Below are 25,366 nucleotides of genomic sequence, written 5' to 3'. Positions count from 1 at the left end.
GTGCACAGCCAACACAGTGGTCCTGGAGCAATCAAGACTGGTGGCCGCACCACTAGTTCTGACTGTGGGCCAGGGCAGCTCTGGGCTCTTCCTGCCAGCTCAGATGCAGCCGTGCTGTAATCTAAGGGGATGCGTCGGGAAGACATTATAGGCCACACAGTCACATGCCGCATCACCGACACAACCAGAGGTGGCTCCAGCACCCAGTAGAGGGACAGGGAGCTCTTCCTCTCTGCAACAGACAGGTCAGGTAAGTCTTTTGTAGGGGGGCTGGGGCAATAATGTGCGTTTTGGTTATTTTTCCTGTGGGGGCCAAAACCTGCAAATAAAAACAAATATCAACATTTACTAAATGGACATTGGTGCGTCCCAATGTGCAGGGACTGAGATGCCCACTTTCAGTTCCAACACACACTGTAATATTATTGATATTTGAGGCCACAAGAGCTGAGTTTACCTAAAGAGGACGTATAGAGGGAGAGTAGGAGAGGTCCAAGAACAGAACCTTGGGGAACACCTACTGATAGTGAGGGGGGAGAGGAGTCATGGGAGGAGACAGAAGGGACAGTCAGGAGAGGTAGGAGGACAGTATAACGTAGACCAAGGATTTGCATGAGCAGAGGGTGGTTCACAGTGTCAAAAGCTGCGGAGAGGTGAAGGAGAATGAGCAGAGTAGTGACCCTTGGACGTGGCAGCAAGGAGGTGGTTGCTAAATTTCATGAGGGCAGTTTTAGTGGAGTGGATGGAAGCCAGAGTAGAATGGGTCAAGCAGGGAGTGGGAGGAAAGAATACTAACATATCCCATAGCCTGTAATAGTGCTTTCATGGGCCAGTCTTCAGTCTGCTGTTATCCTTACTTCAAGCAAGTAAGGTATGGCTGTGTATGCCGCAACACTGCCTTAATTATGCACGCCCCTATAACTGGTCGAAGCGCACAGGCACGCCTGCATTCACATGCCCTCCCCGTCACCATCCACAAACAGCACTTCTTGTCAATCACTTTAGGAAGGGTCTGTGTACCCTAACCCGATCGCACTGGCGAGTTCGCGCACACGCATTGCGACACATACTCATGCGCAGTACGAAAACATCAGGCAAGCGCGCGCTCTCTCTCCTGTGTGTCCCTTGCTGATTAGGCCCTGTATTACTGCTCAGTGAGACTATCATCTATTTTAGCATCGCAGCTCAAAACCCGATTCTGGGACTCTGCTCCTCATACTATCGGTATCACCATCAATGTTGCTGTTTTTCTGAGGGTACTCTCTGAGTTTTGGGGTTCAAGCTGAGTTTCCACTCCGGTGCTAGGGCCTGGGTACTGGATCCATTTCCATCTATGAGGGGGGAGACTTCAGGTATCTAGCTCTGGTAATCGGTTTGCACCATCCTTAGTAGTTTCCAGACCGGCTAATGATTATCTGTATTACTCACTGTTCTGCTCTCAAACACTGGTTCCAGCCCCTTGTTCCTGTGTTCAGGATACCCGATTTCCTGACATCGATTATGACGTGTGACGAATCATGGATTCATCATTATGATCCGGAATCAAAACAACAGTCCAGTGTATGGAAACATTTCCACTTTTTGTAAATTTAACACAAAACTCAATCACAAATCTCTGGCGTAATCTCACAGACACGACTTCCTCATCCGCCATGATGAAATGTACAAATATCTTCCACTCGCTGTGACCAAACAAAGACGACTACAGCAGTCCAACCGCAGGTTCAGACACATAGATGTATGAAATTCACAAGAACCAGCATAGCGTTGTCACATCTACCTATGGGACAGAAAAACAGAGCCAGTCTCATTACTTTTTAATCAGCACTTGTATCTTTAGAGAGGAGGGAGTAACATACTTGTAGCTGGAGGAATGAAAGTAAAAGCACACCCATCCATCAGATCTCCTACAGTGCTAATACCCAGAGTGTGCCAATTAGACACATTAAGATCTGGGATTAATTTAGAAATAACTTGTACGGAAATAAGAGAAGGGAGAAATCTCTCAAGAGACACTAATTTGTCTGAAACATATAAAGAAGCTTTTGTAGAGGAGCGCAATGGTAAAGTAGAAGGTCGCATATGTTTAGGTATCCATAGGAGGTCCAAAATAGGGAATCCTAAACAGTGAGATCTTTCAAGGGTTACCCAGCTATTAGTAATAGGCTGACAGAACCAATCTCGAAGTTGAGCTAGGAGGCATGCCTCTTGATATTTTACCAGGTCTGGGAGAGCTAACCCACCTCAATGTTTAGATCGTGCAAGTTTCGGAGGGGAACTTTTCCATATATATTTAGAGAAAACAGAGCAGCATTTATCAAGGTATTTACTAGGAAAGGTGAGAAGTATTGTACGGAAAAGGTACATAAGCTTAGGGAGGAGTGACATCTTAAATGCCGCTAATCGGCCGAGCCATGAGATGTCATAAGATAGCCATGACTTCATAAATTCCATCAAGCGTTCAATCAGAGACGGGAGATTAACATCAAAAACTGAAGAAAGGAGTGGAAGAATGTAAATGCATAGATATTGAATAGAAGTAGTTTGCCCATAATAAGGAAATTGAGAGTGAAGTAGAGAAACAGCAGTATCCAAAAGGTTAATGGGTAATGCGTTAGTTTTAGTTGTGTTTAACTTAGAGAAAGAGCCCTCACTATACTCGTCCAACAGATTGTGTAGATGAGGTAAAGAGGTCAGAGGCTCCGTAGCGAAAAGAACGTCATCCACAAAAAGACTAAGTTTATGTGACAGGTCACCAACTACAACCCCAGGGAATGCCCTGTCCGCCCTAATTTTGGCTGCTAATGGCTCAATTGATAAAACAAAAATGGGTAGGGAACAGGGGTAACCCAACAGGGTAACATTGGTATTAGGGAACGTGTCCAACAGAAAACCATTACTGAACACCCTAGCATTAGGAGAACTATATAAAGCTAGAAAAGATGATAGAAATTGATCATGAAAACCAAATCTAGAAAGCACTATACGAATGTATAACCAAGTCTGCTGGTAAAATACTTTTTCCGCATCAAGAGAAAGCAATACAAGGCCGTTCTTAAGGTGCGTACACACAACGATTTTTTGAATGATTTAACTATAACGACGTTGTTATCTTTAAATTGTTTGTAAAGTCATTTATCTTATTAAGCTGAACGATGAACGATAATAGTTAATGCGCGTTCACGTTTGTAGTTTATCGTCCATTCTGACTGTCCAACAAACAATTTTTATTCAGAAAATCGTTCATGTTGTGCAGAATGAACAATAAACGATGAACGATTTCCATTCACTGTATGCATGATTAAAAAATCGTTCATTGTTTTTGAAAATCGCTCATTAATTAGTAACCAACGATTTTCGTTCACTTTTTCAAGGGAAAATCTGAATGAAAATAGTTCACTAAAATCGCTGGTTACTAACATCGTTGTGTGTGTATGCAGCTTTAGAGATAGAAAAATAATCAAATTAAAGACTCTGTTGGTATTGTCTGAAGCCTGTCTGCAAGGACACAGGCCCTCATTCAGAGGCGGTCGGAGGATGCAAGCGGTCGCTCAGAAACTGGGCGGCCGCTTGCATCCTGACCGGCCGCCTCTGTTTCGGTCGTTAGGCTGTGGGTTTACACCCACAGCTCTAACGACTGCTAGGGTGATGGTCGCGATGGTCATAGACGATCGCGACCATCGGGTCTTACGACGAGACCCTAGTGTAGGGTCTCACTTGTCGTAAGCCCCGGAGAGCTTCTGGCTCTGTCAGAGCCGGAAGCTCTCCACTGACATCACTAGTGATGTCAGTGGGGCCTCCCCCAAACGGCAGGCGTTCCCATGGGAATGCCTCCGTTTGGGCTGCCACCCCCCCCGGCTCGCCTTCCAAATGGGGCGAGCTGTCAATCAACATCGACAGCTCGCCCCCTTTGGAAAGAGACCCACCACGACCGGCGCTGTCGGTCGTAGCGGGTCTCACGCATGCGCACGAAGGAGCTGGCTCCCTCGTGCGCATGCGCACTGGACAAACATCAAGGCGGCCGAGCGGTCGTAGACCGTACGGCCGCCTCTGAATGAAGCCCACAATCCCCACATGGATGAGATGAACCAGGGAGGGAAGAAAGGGGTTGAGGCGAGTAACAATTACTTTAGCGTAAAGCTCAACATCTCCACTGCAATTGGTCGGTAGTTCCGACAATATGCCGAGTCTTTCCCTGGTTTAGGCAGGGTCACGACTTGAGCTTCCAGCATCTCAGGGGGAAAAATCCCAGGGCCTGTAACCTCATTATACATGGTTGTCAAAATCGAGACTTAAAGGTCTTAGAAAGTAACATAAAAGACAGTCAAGGCCTTGAGCTTTGCCATACGGAAGAGACCGAATAGCCGTTTCTATCTCTAACTATGTCCAGGGAGCATTAAGATCAGCCAGCTGGTCAGAAGTCAATGAGGGTAGGCCAATATTAGACAGAAAATGCACTAATGTATTGCAGATCAGCTGTAGTGCATTTTAAAGTATATATATATATTGCTATAAGTTTAATATAAACCATGTGCAGTGTTTGTTCTTTTAAACTGTGTCCACACTGGGACTTTAACTCTTTCAGCACTGGTCATAGTGGGAGCTGGCTCTCCCTGTCCCCCAGCGTACGAACACACTCTACCCACACTCCCCCAGTGACATATAAAACATTAAAAGCACACTTACTAACACTCGGCACTTAGCGTAGAGTACACATTTACAATGGACGCCTAGCGCCTATACATTTAAATATGGCACCGCAGCACGGGAGTTAACCCTTTTAGTGCCGCAGCGAATATTTTACCCATGTGTGGCCGGTCTCCGGGTGCACCTGCTTCTTGAGAAAGCCGCGTCATACGGAGAAACGCGTTGAAGTTACAGGTGCTGGTTTCCGCTGCACTGTGCAAGTGTTCCCCTACTGCCTTTTGGATTGAAGTCCCACTTGGGATTCACCATTGTGGATTTACTGCTTTTCTGGAGGTCTTGCCTAGGTTGGCTTGATTTGTTATTTGCTGCCGCCAAATAGCCGGAACGCTGTACTCTTGCTCCAGTCCATCAGCTGCTGTGCGATCGGCTGGCTGCAGGTGAGACTCCCCTTCACAGTGTGACCACTGCTGGAGCCTCCATCTGCCGTCGGCGTTTATGCTGCCCGCCAATACAGACAACTATTGGAGCGGTACATTACCTGTGTCACTGGGTGCTGCTCCTTCTGCTCTCACTCTCTTAGTGTGCTACATCGGCAGCGTGAGCTACTGGAGCAGCTTCAGCCCGCTGTGGGTTCTTAACATAGATTACTGTCCTGAAATAATGGGTAAATGATTGACACCGGTTACTTACTTCTCAAAATTGTGAGTATACCATCTTAGCAACCAATTTCAAGCATTAAGAGTCCAGAGACTTAGTAGAGAAACACAAAAGTGCACGAGTTGTTATCTTCTACTGTGTTCAGCGCTTATGGAACTATAAGAAAAGGCTGATTTTTACATACATGCTTCTGGACTGACAACAAGTTATTTGCTACTTTGTTCATTTTGAGCTCTTTTACATAGTATCATTATAACCATTATCCAGACAGTGCTATTATTACAACTGTGGAAGATTTAATTGTTTATATTTTCTGTTGTGTAATGTTTACATTTTAAATTGTATTCCATATATGTATTCCTGGGAGCCGTTTACAATGTGGATGAATTGACTATTTTTCATTTTAATTTCCGATTGTAACTATTATTAAAAATTATAATTTTTTGGGTAGATTGAGTTCTTGTATTTTTGAGCGCCACTAAGCACTACACAATTCTTTTTGCTCTACATATCTATGCTATGTTCAAGGTCCTATATTTTGACTTTTTGGTACAGCCGGATGCCAGTGTCTATTGTCCTGGTGCCATCCTTAGCCAGGTAAATAACAGAAGGGAAGAACAAGCAGTTCTATATTTGAGCAGGATGTTTCTTCCCAGGGAGTTAGTCTGGAATAAGCGTATTTGGGTATTGCATAGGCCCTATATAAGCTAGAGCTCTACCGCTATGGATGACAGAGTACGATCGCCTTAGCTGGTTACATTAGAAGCCGCGTGACAATGGAAATTACTCCGGTGGAACCTAGCACTGCAGCAATATGTCGTCACATAGGAACGCAGATGGTTTACCTCACATAGGGGAAGATGTAAGAGATGAGCTAGGGGAATTACTGATGGACCATTTTCCCTTGCCCTCTCTTTGCAGAGGGAGGTGGTAAACAGTATTATATTTTGGGTGTGAGCTGGACATCAGGCATTTTCTAAATAAAAGTTAAGTCCACCCAATGTCCATTCCGGTTATGTCACCTGGGGTGTGTTGTTATTGTATGATGCCCATCTGCATTATTTTATTAATAAGGCATTTTGTTGTTTTAAAATGATAGAGGTGGGTGCCGCATGTACAAAATAATATTCTGACAGGTCACCAGAGGTCCCCATGAGGAAACAAACATTGGACTGAAATTATGTGTTCACTATTATCTGCGGTAACTAAACAATCAATCACTGCTCTTATATTGCTCTGTGCCACCAGGAAAATTACTCTTCTCATTAAATTTGCAAGGATTGGAGTCCTCCCAACTGGGATAATCCACTCACTGGTGGGATCCCTTTGCACAATGGGCCTGATTCAGAGTTGTACACTTTTTGCTGCATTTAAAACATTCAGTCACAACAGTAAAGGAAATTCTACAACTATAGATATTACCCCTACAGAGACGAGATTGAAGGAGAGAACGAGAGAAGAGAGACCTTCCCATCACCAATATTCGAGATGTCAGCTCCAGAACAAAACAGTCAATCATTTCAAAACTAATGGGAGACCCTGAGACGTACCTTTATAAGTCTATAAAGGAACTATTTTTTCCCAGAAGATTGATACCTCAAATAGGTTTGATGCTCCTGATGAACAAGCAAGCACTTCCAAAGCTTTTTTTGAAAGAGGGAGGAGGATTTGGAGAAATTAAAACACAAGACAAGAGGAGGGAACAAAATACGGTCATTAAAGGATGAATTAAAGGGAATTGTCTAAAAACCAGAAGTGGATAGCCGAGCATTACCGGTTTTGGAGAGAAACTGGAATTCACCTCCCTTAGACCCTCTCAAGTGCTCCCCCCTATCCTCCACCCCTGTCATCTCCAATCATTAGATGAACAGGGAGTTGCCAGATGTGCACTTCCGGTGAAGCCACCAGTACCAGCCAGACATCCTTGAAAAATAGCTCAGAGCTCAAAACACATTGACAGTAACTGTATGCAGTCACCAGACTTTTGGAACCTAAGCCTGTGAGTGTCTAGCAGAGTCTTTTGCGGGGACAACCTGCTACTTACCTGGAAGACACTCACATCCACCAACTGGTATGATGCACTTTAATATATGCTGCTATATTCCTTCTGCCCATTGGGACTACTTGACTTAGTTTTATACCTACTTGCTCCTTTTGGAGCTAATTTGTAATTTATATTGTTATTAATACTTTCACTGTCAGGGGATTTACTATTAACATACTATTAGTACTTTCTTGGCCTATGAGCCTTGATAAATCAGACCACTCTGAGAACATCAGTATTTATATTGGCTCATCATTATCTTTCTAGATTCCATATTGGGGAGTCATAACTTCAATTTACCAGATTTGATACCACTTGCTCCAGTGTTATTGACTCCAAAACTGCACTTATCATTTGTTACTCAGTTTATATGCAATAAAAGTTTGATACTACATGTATTCATTTATATTTTGTATATTATTTGAAACACAGTTTTGAGGGACACTGCTACACACACTATTTCCCTCTTCTGGGTGTAGGGGACGCCCTGCTATGCCAGGTACACAGAGAAGCCTCACAAACCTAATGTCCACACTATCAGTCATGATACAGAGTTCTCTACCTCTGCGACCTTTGCTGCAGCTGAGCTTACAGCCATGTCATCCTTCTGTCATTTCGGCCTGGTAAGCCATCTCATCTGCACGCACTGCTTCAGATCTAGACCCCAAGGAAAGGGGTCTAGATCCCTCCCTACTCTCCCATCCCATAAGCTGGTGTCCACCTCAGTGTATTTCTAATACGAGACCTGAGGGTCTCGTTCCTTCTTTTTCCATTAACAATATCAGTTTATCTTATTAAATGATTTTAGTATTAATTAGATTTCCACCAACCCCATGTGTCATACATTAGTGTCCCTACTTTGTGTAACATACATGGTCTCCAGAGTGTCACATACATAAATGCCCCCCTGAGTACCATGTGTTACATATATTAGTGTCCCCTGAGTGTCACATACATGAATGCCCCCGAGTACCATGTGTTACACACATTATTGTCTCCTGAGTGTTACATACATAAATGCCCCCCTGAGTACCATGTGTTACATATATTAGTGTCCCCTGAGTGTCACATACATGAATGCCCCCTGAGTACCATGTGTTACATATATTAGTGTCCCCTGAGTGTTACATAAATTAGTGCCCCCTGAGTACCATGTGTTACACACATTAGTGTCTCCTGAGTGTCACATACATAAATGCAGAGTACCATGTGTTACATACATTAGTGTCCCCTGAGTGTCACATACATTAGTGCCCCCTGAGTACCATGTGTTACATACATTAGTGTCTCCTGAGTGTCACATACATAAATGCAGAGTACCATGTGTTACATACATTAGTGCCCCCCTGCGTACCATGTGTTACATACATTAGTGTCCCCTGAGTGTCACATACATAAATGCCCTGTGAGTACCATGTGTTACATACATTATTGTCTCCTGAGTGTCACATACATAAATGCCCCCTGAGTACCATGTGTTACATACATTAGTGTCCGTTGAGTGTCACATACATAAATGCCCCCTGAGAACCATGTGTTACATACATTAGTGTCTCCTGTCACATACATAAATGCCCCCTGAGTACCATGTGTTACATACATTAGTGTCTCCTGAGTACCATGTGTTACATACATTAGTGCCCCCTGAGTACCATGTGTTACATACATTAGTGTCCCCTGAGTGTCACATACATAAATGCCCTGTGAGTACCATGTGTTACATACATTATTGTCTCCTGAGTGTCACATACATAAATGCCCCCTGAGTACCATGTGTTACATACATTAGTGTCCGTTGAGTGTCACATACATAAATGCCCCCTGAGAACCATGTGTTACATACATTAGTGTCTCCTGTCACATACATAAATGCCCCCTGAGTACCATGTGTTACATACATTAGTGTCTCCTGTCACATACATAAATGCCCCCTGAGTACCATGTGTTACACACATTATTGTCTCCTGAGTACCATGTGTTACATACATTAGTGTCTCCTGAGTGTCACATACATAAATGCAGAGTACCATGTGTTACATACATTAGTGCCCCCCTGAGTACCATGTGTTACATACATTAGTGTCCCGAGTGTCACATACATAAATGCCACCTGAGTACCATGTGTTACACACATTATTGTCTCCTGAGTACCATGTGTTACATACATTAGTGTCTCCTGAGTGTTACATAAATTAGTGCCCCCTGAGTACCATGTGTTACATACATTAGTGTCTCCTGAGTACCATGTGTTACATACATTAGTGCCCCCTGAGTACCATGTGTTACATACATTAGTGTCTCCTGAGTGTCACATACATAAATGCAGAGTACCATGTGTTACATACATTAGTGCCCCCCTGCGTACCATGTGTTACATACATTAGTGTCCCCTGAGTGTCACATACATAAATGCCCTGTGAGTACCATGTGTTACATACATTAGTGTCTCCTGAGTGTCACATACATAAATGCCCCCTGAGAACCATGTGTTACATACATTAGTGTCCCCTGTCACATACATAAATGCCCCCTGAGTACCATGTGTTACATACATTAGTGTCTCCTGAGTACCATGTGTTACATACATTAGTGCCCCCTGAGTACCATGTGTTACATACATTAGTGTCTCCTGAGTGTCACATACATAAATGCAGAGTACCATGTGTTACATACATTAGTGCCCCCCTGCGTACCATGTGTTACATACATTAGTGTCCCGAGTGTCACATACATAAATGCCCCCTGAGTACCATGTGTTACATACATTAGTGTCCCCTGTCACATACATAAATGCCCCCTGAGTACCATGTGTTACATACATTAGTGTCTCCTGAGTACCATGTGTTACATACATTAGTGCCCCCTGAGCACCATGTGTTACATACATTAGTGTCTCCTGAGTGTCACATACATAAATGCAGAGTACCATGTGTTACATACATTAGTGCCCCCCTGCGTACCATGTGTTACATACATTAGTGTCCCCTGAGTGTCACATACATAAATGCCCCGAGTACCATGTATTACATACATTAGTGTCCCCTGAGTGTCACATACATAAATGCCCCCTGAGTACCATGTATTACATACATTAGTGTCCCCTGAGTGTCACATACATAAATGCCCTGTGAGTACCATGTGTTACATACATTAGTGTCTCCTGAGTGTCACATAAATAAATGCCCCCTGAGTACCATGTGTTACATACATTCGTGTCTCCTGTCACATACATGAATGCCCCCTGAGTACCATGTGTTACATACATTAGTGTCACATACATGAGTGTCACATACATAAATGCCCCGAGTACCATGTATTACATACATTAGTGTCCCCTGAGTGTCACATACATAAATGCCCCCTGAGTACCATGTGTTACATACATTAGTGTCTCCTGAGTGTCACATACATAAATGCCCCCTGAGTACCATGTGTTACACACATTGTCTCCTGAGTACCATGTGTTACATACATTAGTGCCCCCTGAGTACCATGTGTTACATACATTAGTGTCCCCTGAGTGTCACATACATAAATGCCCTGTGAGTACCATGTGTTACATACATTAGTGTCTCCTGAGTGTCACATAAATAAATGCCCCCTGAGTACCATGTGTTACATACATTCGTGTCTCCTGTCACATACATGAATGCCCCCTGAGTACCATGTGTTACATACATTAGTGTCACATACATGAGTGTCACATACATAAATGCCACGAGTACCATGTGTTACATACAATAGTGTCCCCTGAGTGTCACATACATAAATGCCCCCTGAGTACCATGTGTTACATACATTAGTGTCTCCTGAGTGTCACATACATAAATGCCCCCTGAGTACCATGTGTTACATACATTATTGTCCCCTGAGTACCATGTGTTACATACATTAGTGTCTCCTGAGTGTCACATACATAAATGCAGAGTACCATGTGTTACATACATTAGTGCCCCCTGCGTACCATGTGTTACATACATTAGTGTCCCGAGTGTCACATACATAAATGCCCCCTGAGTACCATGTGTTACACACATTAGTGTCCCCTGAGTGTCACATACATAATTGCCCCCTGAGTACCATGTGTTACATACATTATTGTCTCCTGAGTGTCACATACATAAATGCCCCCTGAGTACCATGTGTTACATACATTAGTGTCCGTTGAGTGTCACATACATAAATGCCCCCTGAGAACCATGTGTTACATACATAAATGCCCCCTGAATACCATGTGTTACATACATTCGTGTCGCCTGTCACATACATAAATGCCCCCTGAGTACCATGTGTTACATACATGAGTGTCACATACATGAGTGTCACATACATAAATGCAGAGTACCATGTGTTACATACATTAGTGTCTACTGAGTGTCACATACATAAATGCAGAGTACCATGTGTTACATACATTAGTGTCCCGAGTGTCACATACATAAATGCCCCCTGAGTAACATGTGTTACATATATTAGTGTCCCTTGAGTGTCACATACATAAATGCCCCCTGAGTACCATGTGTTACATACATTAGTGCCCCCGAGTACCATGTGTTACATACATTAGTGTCCCCTGAGTGTCACATACATAAATGCCCTGTGAGTACAATGTGTTACATACATTCGTGTCTCCTGAGTGTCACATACATAAATGCCCCGAGTACCATGTGTTACATACATTAGTGTCCCCTGAGTGTAACATACATAAATGCCCCCTGAGTACCATGTGTTACATACATTAGTGTCCCCTGAGTGTCACATACATAAATGCCCCCTGAGTACCATGTGTTACATACATTAGTGTCTCCTGAGTGTCACATACATAAATGCCCCCTGAGTACCATGTGTTACATACATTAGTGCCCCCCTGAGTACCATGTGTTACATACATTAGTGTCCCCTGAGTGTCACATACATAAATGTCCTGTGAGTACCATGTGTTACATACATTCGTGTCTCCTGAGTGTCACATACATAAATGCCCCCTGAGTACCATGTGTTACATACATTAGTGTCTCCTGAGTGTCACATACATAAATGCCCCAAGTACCATGTGTTGCATACATTAGTGTCCCCTGAGTGTCACATACATAAATGCCCCCTGAGTACCATGTGTTACATACATTAGTGTCCCCTGAGTGTCACATACATAAATGTATGTGACACTCAGGAGACACTAATGTATGTAACACATGGTTCTCAGGGGGCATTTATGTATACCATGTGTTGAGTACCATGTGTTACATACATTAGTGTCCCCTGAGTACTGTATGTCACACACAGATGTTTCCTTGCTCATCTAGCCTGAATACGCCATGCAGCAAGATATGCCTGGAGTAAGTGAGCAGTCAGGTCCTGTGCAATTCTTCTAGCGCCCGCCATCTTTTTTTTTGGCGAAAATACATCTAAGTCGCAAAGAGATGCAACTAGCACATACCAGGAGACTGTGCTGTGTAACACAGGTACCATACGCCGTGGTCAGACATATATGATGCTACATGAGACTTCTCTCAGTAACTAGCATGTACCAGGAGACTGTGCTGAGTAACACAGGGTACCATACGCCGTGGTCTGACATATATGATGCTACATGAGACTTCTCTCAGTAACTAGCACGTACCAGGAGACTGTGCTGAGTAACACAGGGTACCATACGCCGTGGTCAGACATATATGATGCTACATGATACTTCTCTCAGTAACTAGCATGTACCAGGAGACTGTGCTGTGTAACACAGGTACCATACGCCGTGGTCAGACATATATGATGCTACATGAGACTTCTCTCAGTAACTAGCATGTACCAGGAGACTGTGCTGAGTAACATAGGGTACCATACGCCGTGGTCTGACATATATGATGCCACATGAGACTTCTCTCAGTAACTAGCACATACCAGGAGACTGTGCTGAGTAACACAGGGTACCAAACGCCGTGGTCAGACATATATTATGCTACATGAGACTTCTCTCAGTAACAAGCACATACCAGGAGACTGTGCTGAGTAACACAGGGTACCATACGCCGTGGTCTGACATATATGATGCTACATGAGACTTCTCTCAGTAACTAGCACATACCAGGAGACTGTACTGAGTAACACAGGTACCATACGCCGTGGTCAGACATATATGATGCTACATGAGACTTCTCTCAGTAACTAGCACATACCAGGAGACTGTGCTGAGTAACATAGGGTACCATACGCCGTGGTCTGACATATATGATGCCACATGAGACTTCTCTCAGTAACTAGCACATACCAGGAGACTGTGCTGAGTAATACAGGGTACCATACGCCGTGGTCTGACATATATGATGCTACATGAGACTTCTCTCAGTAACTAGCACGTACCAGGAGACTGTGCTGAGTAACACAGGGTACCATACGCCGTGGTCAGACATATATGATGCTACATGATACTTCTCTCAGTAACTAGCATGTACCAGGAGACTGTGCTGTGTAACACAGGTACCATACGCCGTGGTCAGACATATATGATGCTACATGAGACTTCTCTCAGTAACTAGCATGTACCAGGAGACTGTGCTGAGTAACATAGGGTACCATACGCCGTGGTCTGACATATATGATGCCACATGAGACTTCTCTCAGTAACTAGCACATACCAGGAGACTGTGCTGAGTAACACAGGGTACCAAACGCCGTGGTCAGACATATATTATGCTACATGAGACTTCTCTCAGTAACTAGCACATACCAGGAGACTGTACTGAGTAACACAGGTACCATACGCCGTGGTCAGACATATATGATGCTACATGAGACTTCTCTCAGTAACTAGCACATACCAGGAGACTGTGCTGAGTAACATAGGGTACCATACGCCGTGGTCTGACATATATGATGCCACATGAGACTTCTCTCAGTAACTAGCACATACCAGGAGACTGTGCTGAGTAATACAGGGTACCATACGCCGTGGTCTGACATATATGATGCTACATGAGACTTCTCTCAGTAACTAGCACGTACCAGGAGACTGTGCTGAGTAACACAGGGTACCATACGCCGTGGTCAGACATATATGATGCTACATGATACTTCTCTCAGTAACTAGCATGTACCAGGAGACTGTGCTGTGTAACACAGGTACCATACGCCGTGGTCAGACATATATGATGCTACATGAGACTTCTCTCAGTAACTAGCATGTACCAGGAGACTGTGCTGAGTAACATAGGGTACCATACGCCGTGGTCTGACATATATGATGCCACATGAGACTTCTCTCAGTAACTAGCACATACCAGGAGACTGTGCTGAGTAACACAGGGTACCAAACGCCGTGGTCTGATATATATGATGCTACATGAGACTTCTCTCAGTAACTAGCACATACCAGGAGACTGTACTGAGTAACACAGGTACCATATGCCGTGGTCAGACATATATGATGCTACATGAGACTTCTCTCAGTAACTAGCATGTACCAGGAGACTGTACTGAGTAACACAGGGTACCATACGCCGTGGTCAGACATATATGATGCAACATGAGACTTCTCTCAGTAACTAGCACATACCAGGAGACTGTGCTGAGTAACACAGGGTACCATACGCCGTGGTCTGACATATATGATGCTACATGAGACTTCTCTCAGAAACTAGCACGTACCAGGAGACTGTGCTGAGTAACACAGGGTACCATACGCCGTGGTCAGACATATATGATGCTACATGATACTTCTCTCAGTAACTAGCATGTACCAGGAGACTGTGCTGTGTAACACAGGTACCATACGCCGTGGTCAGACATATATGATGCTACATGAGACTTCTCTCAGTAACTAGCATGTACCAGGAGACTGTGCTGAGTAACATAGGGTACCATACGCCGTGGTCTGACATATATGATGCCACATGAGACTTCTCTCAGTAACTAGCACATACCAGGAGACTGTGCTGAGTAACACAGGGTACCAAACGCCGTGGTCAGACATATATTATGCTACATGAGACTTCTCTCAGTAACTAGCACATACCAGGAGACTGTGCTGAGTAACACAGGGTACCATACGCCGTGGTCTGACATATATGATGCAACAAGAGACTTCTCTCAGTAACTAGCACATACCAGGAGACTGTGCTGAGTAACACAGTGTACCATACGTCGTGGTCTGACATATATGATGTTACATGAGACTTCTCTCAGTAACTAGCATGTACCAGGAGACAGTGCTGAGAAACACAGGGTACCATACGTCGTGGTCTGACATATATGATGCTACATGAGACTTCTCTCAGTAAATAGCACATACCAGGAGACTGTGCTTTGTAACACAGGGTACCATACGCCGTGGTCTGACATATGATGCTACATGAGACTTCTCTCAGTAACTAGCATATACCAGGAGACTGTGCTGAGTAACACAGGGTACCATACGCCGTGGTCTGACATATATGATGCTACATGAGACTTCTCTCAGTAACTAGCATATACCAGGAGACTGTGCTGTGTAACACAGGGTACCATACGCCGTGGTCTGACATATATGATGCTACATGAGACTTCTCTCAGTAACTAGCACATACAAGGAGACTGCGCTGAGTAACACGGGGTACCATACGCCGTGGGTGACATATATGATGCTACATGAGACTTCTCTCAGTAACTAGCATGTACCAGGAGACTGCGCTGAGTAACACGGGGTACCATACGCCGTGGTCTGACATATATGATGTTACATGAGACATCTCTCAGTAACTAGCACGTACCAGGAGACTGTGCTGAGTAACACAGGGTACCATACGCCGTGGTCTGACATATATGATGCTACATGAGACTTCTCTCAGTAACTAGCACATACCAGGAGACTGTGCTGAGTAACACAGGGTACCATACATCGTGTTCTGACATATATGATGCTACATGAGACTTCTCTCAGTAACTAGCACGTACCAGGAGACTGTGCTGAGTAACATAGGGTACCATACGCCGTGGTCAGACATATATGATGCTACATGAGACTTCTCTCAGTAACTAGCATGTACCAGGAGACTGTGCTGAGTAACACAGGGTACCATACGCCGTGGTCAGACATATATGATGCAACATGAGACTTCTCTCAGTAACTAGCACATACCAGGAGACTGTGCTGAGTAACACAGGGTACCATACGCCGTGGTCTGACATATATGATGCTACATGAGACTTCTCTCAGTAACTAGCACGTACCAGGAGACTGTGCTGAGTAACACAGGGTACCATAAGCCGTGGTCAGACATATATGATGCTACATGAGACTTCTCTCAGTAACTAGCATGTACCAGGAGACAGTGCTGAGTAACACAGGGTACCATACATCGTGGTCTGACATATATGATGCTACATGAGACTTCTCTCAGTAAATAGCACATACCAGGAGACTGTGCTTTGTAACACAGGGTACCATACACCGTGGTCTGACATATGATGCTACATGAGACTTCTCTCAGTAACTAGCATATACCAGGAGACTGTGCTGAGTAACACAGGGTACCATACGCCGTGGTCTGACATATATGATGCTACATGAGACTTCTCTCAGTAACTAGCATATACCAGGAGACTGTGCTGTGTAACACAGGGTACCATACGCCGTGGTCTGACACATATGATGCTACATGAGACTTCTCTCAGTAACTAGCATATACCAGGAGACTGTGCTGTGTAACACAGGGTACCATACGCCGTGGTCTGACACATATGATGCTACATGAGACTTCTCTCAGTAACTAGCACATACAAGGAGACTGCGCTGAGTAACACGGGGTACCATACGCCGTGGTCTGACATATATGATGCTACATGAGACTTCTCTCAGTAACTAGCATGTACCAGGAGACTGTGCTGTGTAACACAGGGTACCATACGCCGTGGTCTGACATATATGATGTTACATGAGACATCTCTCAGTAACTAGCACGTACCAGGAGACTGTGCTGAGTAACACAGGGTACCATACGCCGTGGTCAGACATATATGATGCTACATGATACTTCTCTCAGTAACTAGCATGTACCAGGAGACTGTGCTGTGTAACACAGGTACCATACGCCGTGGTCAGACATATATGATGCTACATGAGACTTCTCTCAGTAACTAGCATGTACCAGGAGACTGTGCTGAGTAACATAGGGTACCATACGCCGTGGTCTGACATATATGATGCCACATGAGACTTCTCTCAGTAACTAGCACATACCAGGAGACTGTGCTGAGTAACACAGGGTACCAAACGCCGTGGTCAGACATATATTATGCTACATGAGACTTCTCTCAGTAACAAGCACATACCAGGAGACTGTGCTGAGTAACACAGGGTACCATACGCCGTGGTCTGACATATATGATGCTACATGAGACTTCTCTCAGTAACTAGCACATACCAGGAGACTGTACTGAGTAACACAGGTACCATACGCCGTGGTCAGACATATATGATGCTACATGAGACTTCTCTCAGTAACTAGCACATACCAGGAGACTGTGCTGAGTAACATAGGGTACCATACGCCGTGGTCTGACATATATGATGCCACATGAGACTTCTCTCAGTAACTAGCACATACCAGGAGACTGTGCTGAGTAATACAGGGTACCATACGCCGTGGTCTGACATATATGATGCTACATGAGACTTCTCTCAGTAACTAGCACGTACCAGGAGACAGTGCTGAGTAACACAGGGTACCATACGCCGTGGTCAGACATATATGATGCTACATGATACTTCTCTCAGTAACTAGCATGTACCAGGAGACTGTGCTGTGTAACACAGGTACCATACGCCGTGGTCAGACATATATGATGCTACATGAGACTTCTCTCAGTAACTAGCATGTACCAGGAGACTGTGCTGAGTAACATAGGGTACCATACGCCGTGGTCTGACATATATGATGCCACATGAGACTTCTCTCAGTAACTAGCACATACCAGGAGACTGTGCTGAGTAACACAGGGTACCAAACGCCGTGGTCTGATATATATGATGCTACATGAGACTTCTCTCAGTAACTAGCACATACCAGGAGACTGTACTGAGTAACACAGGTACCATATGCCGTGGTCAGACATATATGATGCTACATGAGACTTCTCTCAGTAACTAGCATGTACCAGGAGACTGTACTGAGTAACACAGGGTACCATACGCCGTGGTCAGACATATATGATGCAACATGAGACTTCTCTCAGTAACTAGCACATACCAGGAAACTGTGCTGAGTAACACAGGGTACCATACGCCGTGGTCTGACATATATGATGCTACATGAGACTTCTCTCAGAAACTAGCACGTACCAGGAGACTGTGCTGAGTAACACAGGGTACCATACGCCGTGGTCAGACATATATGATGCTACATGATACTTCTCTCAGTAACTAGCATGTACCAGGAGACTGTGCTGTGTAACACAGGTACCATACGCCGTGGTCAGACATATATGATGCTACATGAGACTTCTCTCAGTAACTAGCATGTACCAGGAGACTGTGCTGAGTAACATAGGGTACCATACGCCGTGGTCTGACATATATGATGCCACATGAGACTTCTCTCAGTAACTAGCACATACCAGGAGACTGTGCTGAGTAACACAGGGTACCAAACGCCGTGGTCAGACATATATTATGCTACATGAGACTTCTCTCAGTAACTAGCACATACCAGGAGACTGTGCTGAGTAACACAGGGTACCATACGCCGTGGTCTGACATATATGATGCAACAAGAGACTTCTCTCAGTAACTAGCACATACCAGGAGACTGTGCTGAGTAACACAGTGTACCATACGTCGTGGTCTGACATATATGATGTTACATGAGACTTCTCTCAGTAACTAGCATGTACCAGGAGACAGTGCTGAGAAACACAGGGTACCATACGTCGTGGTCTGACATATATGATGCTACATGAGACTTCTCTCAGTAACTAGCACATACCAGGAGACTGTGCTGAGTAACACAGGGTACCATACATCGTGTTCTGACATATATGATGCTACATGAGACTTCTCTCAGTAACTAGCATATACCAGGAGACTGTGCTGTGTAACACAGGGAACCATACGCCGTGGTCTGACATATATGATGCTACATGAGACTTCTCTCAGTAACTAGCACATACAAGGAGACTGCGCTGAGTAACACGGGGTACCATACGCCGTGGGTGACATATATGATGCTACATGAGACTTCTCTCAGTAACTAGCATGTACCAGGAGACTGCGCTGAGTAACACGGGGTACCATACGCCGTGGTCTGACATATATGATGTTACATGAGACATCTCTCAGTAACTAGCACGTACCAGGAGACTGTGCTGAGTAACACAGGGTACCATACGCCGTGGTCTGACATATATGATGCTACATGAGACTTCTCTCAGTAACTAGCACATACCAGGAGACTGTGCTGAGTAACACAGGGTACCATAGATCGTGTTCTGACATATATGATGCTACATGAGACTTCTCTCAGTAACTAGCACGTACCAGGAGACTGTGCTGAGTAACATAGGGTACCATACGCCGTGGTCAGACATATATGATGCTACATGAGACTTCTCTCAGTAACTAGCATGTACCAGGAGACTGTGCTGAGTAACACAGGGTACCATACGCCGTGGTCAGACATATATGATGCAACATGAGACTTCTCTCAGTAACTAGCACATACCAGGAGACTGTGCTGAGTAACACAGGGTACCATACGCCGTGGTCTGACATATATGATGCTACATGAGACTTCTCTCAGTAACTAGCACGTACCAGGAGACTGTGCTGAGTAACACAGGGTACCATAAGCCGTGGTCAGACATATATGATGCTACATGAGACTTCTCTCAGTAACTAGCATGTACCAGGAGACAGTGCTGAGTAACACAGGGTACCATACGTCGTGGTCTGACATATATGATGCTACATGAGACTTCTCTCAGTAAATAGCACATACCAGGAGACTGTGCTTTGTAACACAGGGTACCATACGCCGTGGTCTGACATATGATGCTACATGAGACTTCTCTCAGTAACTAGCATATACCAGGAGACTGTGCTGAGTAACACAGGGTACCATACGCCGTGGTCTGACATATATGATGCTACATGAGACTTCTCTCAGTAACTAGCATATACCAGGAGACTGTGCTGTGTAACACAGGGTACCATACGCCGTGGTCTGACACATATGATGCTACATGAGACTTCTCTCAGTAACTAGCACATACAAGGAGACTGCGCTGAGTAACACGGGGTACCATACGCCGTGGTCTGACATATATGATGCTACATGAGACCTCTCAGTAACTAGCATGTACCAGGAGACTGTGCTGTGTAACACAGGGTACCATACGCCGTGGTCTGACATATATGATGTTACATGAGACATCTCTCAGTAACTAGCACGTACCAGGAGACTGTGCTGTGTAACACAGGGCACCATACGCCGTGATCAGACATATATGATGCTACATGAGACTTCTCGCAGTAACTAGCATGTACCAGGAGACTGTGCTGAGTAACACAGGGTACCATATGCCGTGGTCTGACATATATGATGCTACATGAGACTTCTCTCAGTAACTAGCACATACCAGGAGACTGTGCTGAGTAACACAGGGTACCATACATCGTGTTCTGACATATATGATGCTACATGAGACTTCTCTCAGTAACTAGCACGTACCAGGAGACTGTGCTGAGTAACATAGGGTACCATACGCCGTGGTCTGACATATATGATGCCACATGAGACTTCTCTCAGTAACTAGCACATACCAGGAGACTGTGCTGAGTAACACAGGGTACCATACGCCGTGGTCTGACATATATGATGCTACATGAGACTTCTCTCAGTAACTAGCATGTACCAGGAGACTGTGCTGAGTAACACAGGGTACCATACGCCATGGTCAGACATATATGATGCTACGTGATACTTCTCTCAGTAACTAGCATGTACCAGGAGACTGTGCTGTGTAACACAGGTACCATACGCCGTGGTCAGACATATATGATGCTACATGAGACTTCTCTCAGTAACTAGCATGTACCAGGAGACTGTGCTGAGTAACATAGGGTACCATACGCCGTGGTCTGACATATATGATGCCACATGAGACTTCTCTCAGTAACTAGCACATACCAGGAGACTGTGCTGAGTAACACAGGGTACCAAACGCCGTGGTCAGACATATATTATGCTACATGAGACTTCTCTCAGTAACTAGCACATACCAGGAGACTGTGCTGAGTAACACAGGGTACCATACGCCGTGGACTGACATATATGATGCTACATGAGACTTCTCTCAGTAACTAGCACATACCAGGAGACTGTACTGAGTAACATAGGTACCATACGCCGTGGTCTGACATATATGATGTTACATGAGACATCTCTCAGTAACTAGCACGTACCAGGAGACTGTGCTGTGTAACACAGGGTACCATACGCCGTGGTCTGACATATATGATGCTACATGAGACTTCTCTCAGTAACTAGCACATACAAGGAGACTGCGCTGAGTAACACGGGGTACCATACGCCGTGGTCTGACATATATGATGCTACATGAGACTTCTCTCAGTAACTAGCATGTACCAGGAGACTGTGCTGAGTAACACAGGGTACCATAAGCCGTGGTCTGACATATATGATGCTACATGAGACTTCTCTCAGTAACTAGCACATACCAGGAGACTGTGCTGAGTAACACAGGGTACCATACATCGTGTTCTGACATATATGATGCTACATGAGACTTCTCTCAGTAACTAGCACGTACCAGGAGACTGTGCTGAGTAACATAGGGTACCATACGCCGTGGTCTGACATATATGATGCCACATGAGACTTCTCTCAGTAACTAGCACATACCAGGAGACTGTGCTGAGTAACACAGGGTACCATACGCCGTGGTCAGACATATATGATGCTACATGAGACTTCTCTCAGTAACTAGCATGTACCAGGAGACTGTGCTGAGTAACACAGGGTACCATATGTCGTGGTCTGACATATATGATGCTACATGAGACTTCTCTCAGTAACTAGCATGTACTAGGAGACTGTGTGCTGAGTAACACAGGGTACCATACGCCGTGGTCTGACATATATGATGCCACATGAGACTTCTCTCAGTAACTAGCATGTACCAGGAGACTGTGCTGTGTAACACAGGGTACCATACGTCGTGGTCTGACATATATAATGCTACATGAGACTTCTCTCAGTAACTAGCATGTACCAGGAGACAGTGCTGAGTAACACAGGGTACCATACGTCGTGGTCTGACATATATGATGCTACATGAGACTTCTCTCAGTAACTAGCACATACAAGGAGACTGCGCTGAGTAACACAGTGTACCATACGTCGTGTTCTGACATATATGATGCTACATGAGACTTCTCTCAGTAACTAGCACATACCAGGAGACTGTGCTGAGTAACACAGGGTACCATACGCCGTGGTCTGACATATATGATGCAACAAGAGACTTCTCTCAGTAACTAGCACATACCAGGAGACTGTGCTGAGTAACACAGTGTACCATACGTCGTGGTCTGACATATATGATGTTACATGAGACTTCTCTCAGTAACTAGCATGTACCAGGAGACAGTGCTGAGAAACACAGGGTACCATACGTCGTGGTCTGACATATATGATGCTACATGAGACTTCTCTCAGTAAATAGCACATACCAGGAGACTGTGCTTTGTAACACAGGGTACCATACGCCGTGGTCTGACATATGATGCTACATGAGACTTCTCTCAGTAACTAGCATATACCAGGAGACTGTGCTGAGTAACACAGGGTACCATACGCCGTGGTCTGACATATATGATGCTACATGAGACTTCTCTCAGTAACTAGCATATACCAGGAGACTGTGCTGTGTAACACAGGGTACCATACGCCGTGGTCTGACATATATGATGCTACATGAGACTTCTCTCAGTAACTAGCACATACAAGGAGACTGCGCTGAGTAACACGGGGTACCATACGCCGTGGGTGACATATATGATGCTACATGAGACTTCTCTCAGTAACTAGCATGTACCAGGAGACTGCGCTGAGTAACACGGGGTACCATACGCCGTGGTCTGACATATATGATGTTACATGAGACATCTCTCAGTAACTAGCACGTACCAGGAGACTGTGCTGAGTAACACAGGGTACCATACGCCGTGGTCTGACATATATGATGCTACATGAGACTTCTCTCAGTAACTAGCACATACCAGGAGACTGTGCTGAGTAACACAGGGTACCATACATCGTGTTCTGACATATATGATGCTACATGAGACTTCTCTCAGTAACTAGCACGTACCAGGAGACTGTGCTGAGTAACATAGGGTACCATACGCCGTGGTCAGACATATATGATGCTACATGAGACTTCTCTCAGTAACTAGCATGTACCAGGAGACTGTGCTGAGTAACACAGGGTACCATACGCCGTGGTCAGACATATATGATGCAACATGAGACTTCTCTCAGTAACTAGCACATACCAGGAGACTGTGCTGAGTAACACAGGGTACCATACGCCGTGGTCTGACATATATGATGCTACATGAGACTTCTCTCAGTAACTAGCACGTACCAGGAGACTGTGCTGAGTAACACAGGGTACCATAAGCCGTGGTCAGACATATATGATGCTACATGAGACTTCTCTCAGTAACTAGCATGTACCAGGAGACAGTGCTGAGTAACACAGGGTACCATACATCGTGGTCTGACATATATGATGCTACATGAGACTTCTCTCAGTAAATAGCACATACCAGGAGACTGTGCTTTGTAACACAGGGTACCATACACCGTGGTCTGACATATGATGCTACATGAGACTTCTCTCAGTAACTAGCATATACCAGGAGACTGTGCTGAGTAACACAGGGTACCATACGCCGTGGTCTGACATATATGATGCTACATGAGACTTCTCTCAGTAACTAGCATATACCAGGAGACTGTGCTGTGTAACACAGGGTACCATACGCCGTGGTCTGACACATATGATGCTACATGAGACTTCTCTCAGTAACTAGCATATACCAGGAGACTGTGCTGTGTAACACAGGGTACCATACGCCGTGGTCTGACACATATGATGCTACATGAGACTTCTCTCAGTAACTAGCACATACAAGGAGACTGCGCTGAGTAACACGGGGTACCATACGCCGTGGTCTGACATATATGATGCTACATGAGACTTCTCTCAGTAACTAGCATGTACCAGGAGACTGTGCTGTGTAACACAGGGTACCATACGCCGTGGTCTGACATATATGATGTTACATGAGACATCTCTCAGTAACTAGCACGTACCAGGAGACTGTGCTGAGTAACACAGGGTACCATACGCCGTGGTCAGACATATATGATGCTACATGATACTTCTCTCAGTAACTAGCATGTACCAGGAGACTGTGCTGTGTAACACAGGTACCATACGCCGTGGTCAGACATATATGATGCTACATGAGACTTCTCTCAGTAACTAGCATGTACCAGGAGACTGTGCTGAGTAACATAGGGTACCATACGCCGTGGTCTGACATATATGATGCCACATGAGACTTCTCTCAGTAACTAGCACATACCAGGAGACTGTGCTGAGTAACACAGGGTACCAAACGCCGTGGTCAGACATATATTATGCTACATGAGACTTCTCTCAGTAACAAGCACATACCAGGAGACTGTGCTGAGTAACACAGGGTACCATACGCCGTGGTCTGACATATATGATGCTACATGAGACTTCTCTCAGTAACTAGCACATACCAGGAGACTGTACTGAGTAACACAGGTACCATACGCCGTGGTCAGACATATATGATGCTACATGAGACTTCTCTCAGTAACTAGCACATACCAGGAGACTGTGCTGAGTAACATAGGGTACCATACGCCGGGGTCTGACATATATGATGCCACATGAGACTTCTCTCAGTAACTAGCACATACCAGGAGA

The 25,366-nt window shown here is 44.8% G+C and overlaps 1 protein-coding gene across 1 annotated transcript in view; it reads right to left on the bottom strand.

The window, feature by feature from the left end:
• Nucleotides 1-1,657: 1,657 nt before the first annotated feature.
• The window catches only part of LOC148454219 (uncharacterized), a 108,239-nt gene continuing 84,530 nt past the window's right edge, over nt 1,658-25,366 (bottom strand). The window contains exon 4 of the mRNA XM_088461189.1: nt 1,658-1,780. Coding sequence (XP_088317315.1) covers nt 1,777-1,780 — 4 coding nt within the window. The 3' untranslated portion in view covers nt 1,658-1,776. The remainder of the gene's footprint in view (nt 1,781-25,366) is intronic.

The sequence above is a fragment of the Taudactylus pleione genome, unplaced genomic scaffold (genome assembly GCF_031769625.1).
Source record: "Taudactylus pleione unplaced genomic scaffold, aTauple2 ptg001026l, whole genome shotgun sequence".
Taxonomy (NCBI): Eukaryota; Metazoa; Chordata; class Amphibia; order Anura; family Myobatrachidae; genus Taudactylus; species Taudactylus pleione.
The sequence above is the reverse complement of the archived record's forward strand: the minus strand, read 5'-3'. Positions and strand labels throughout refer to the sequence as shown.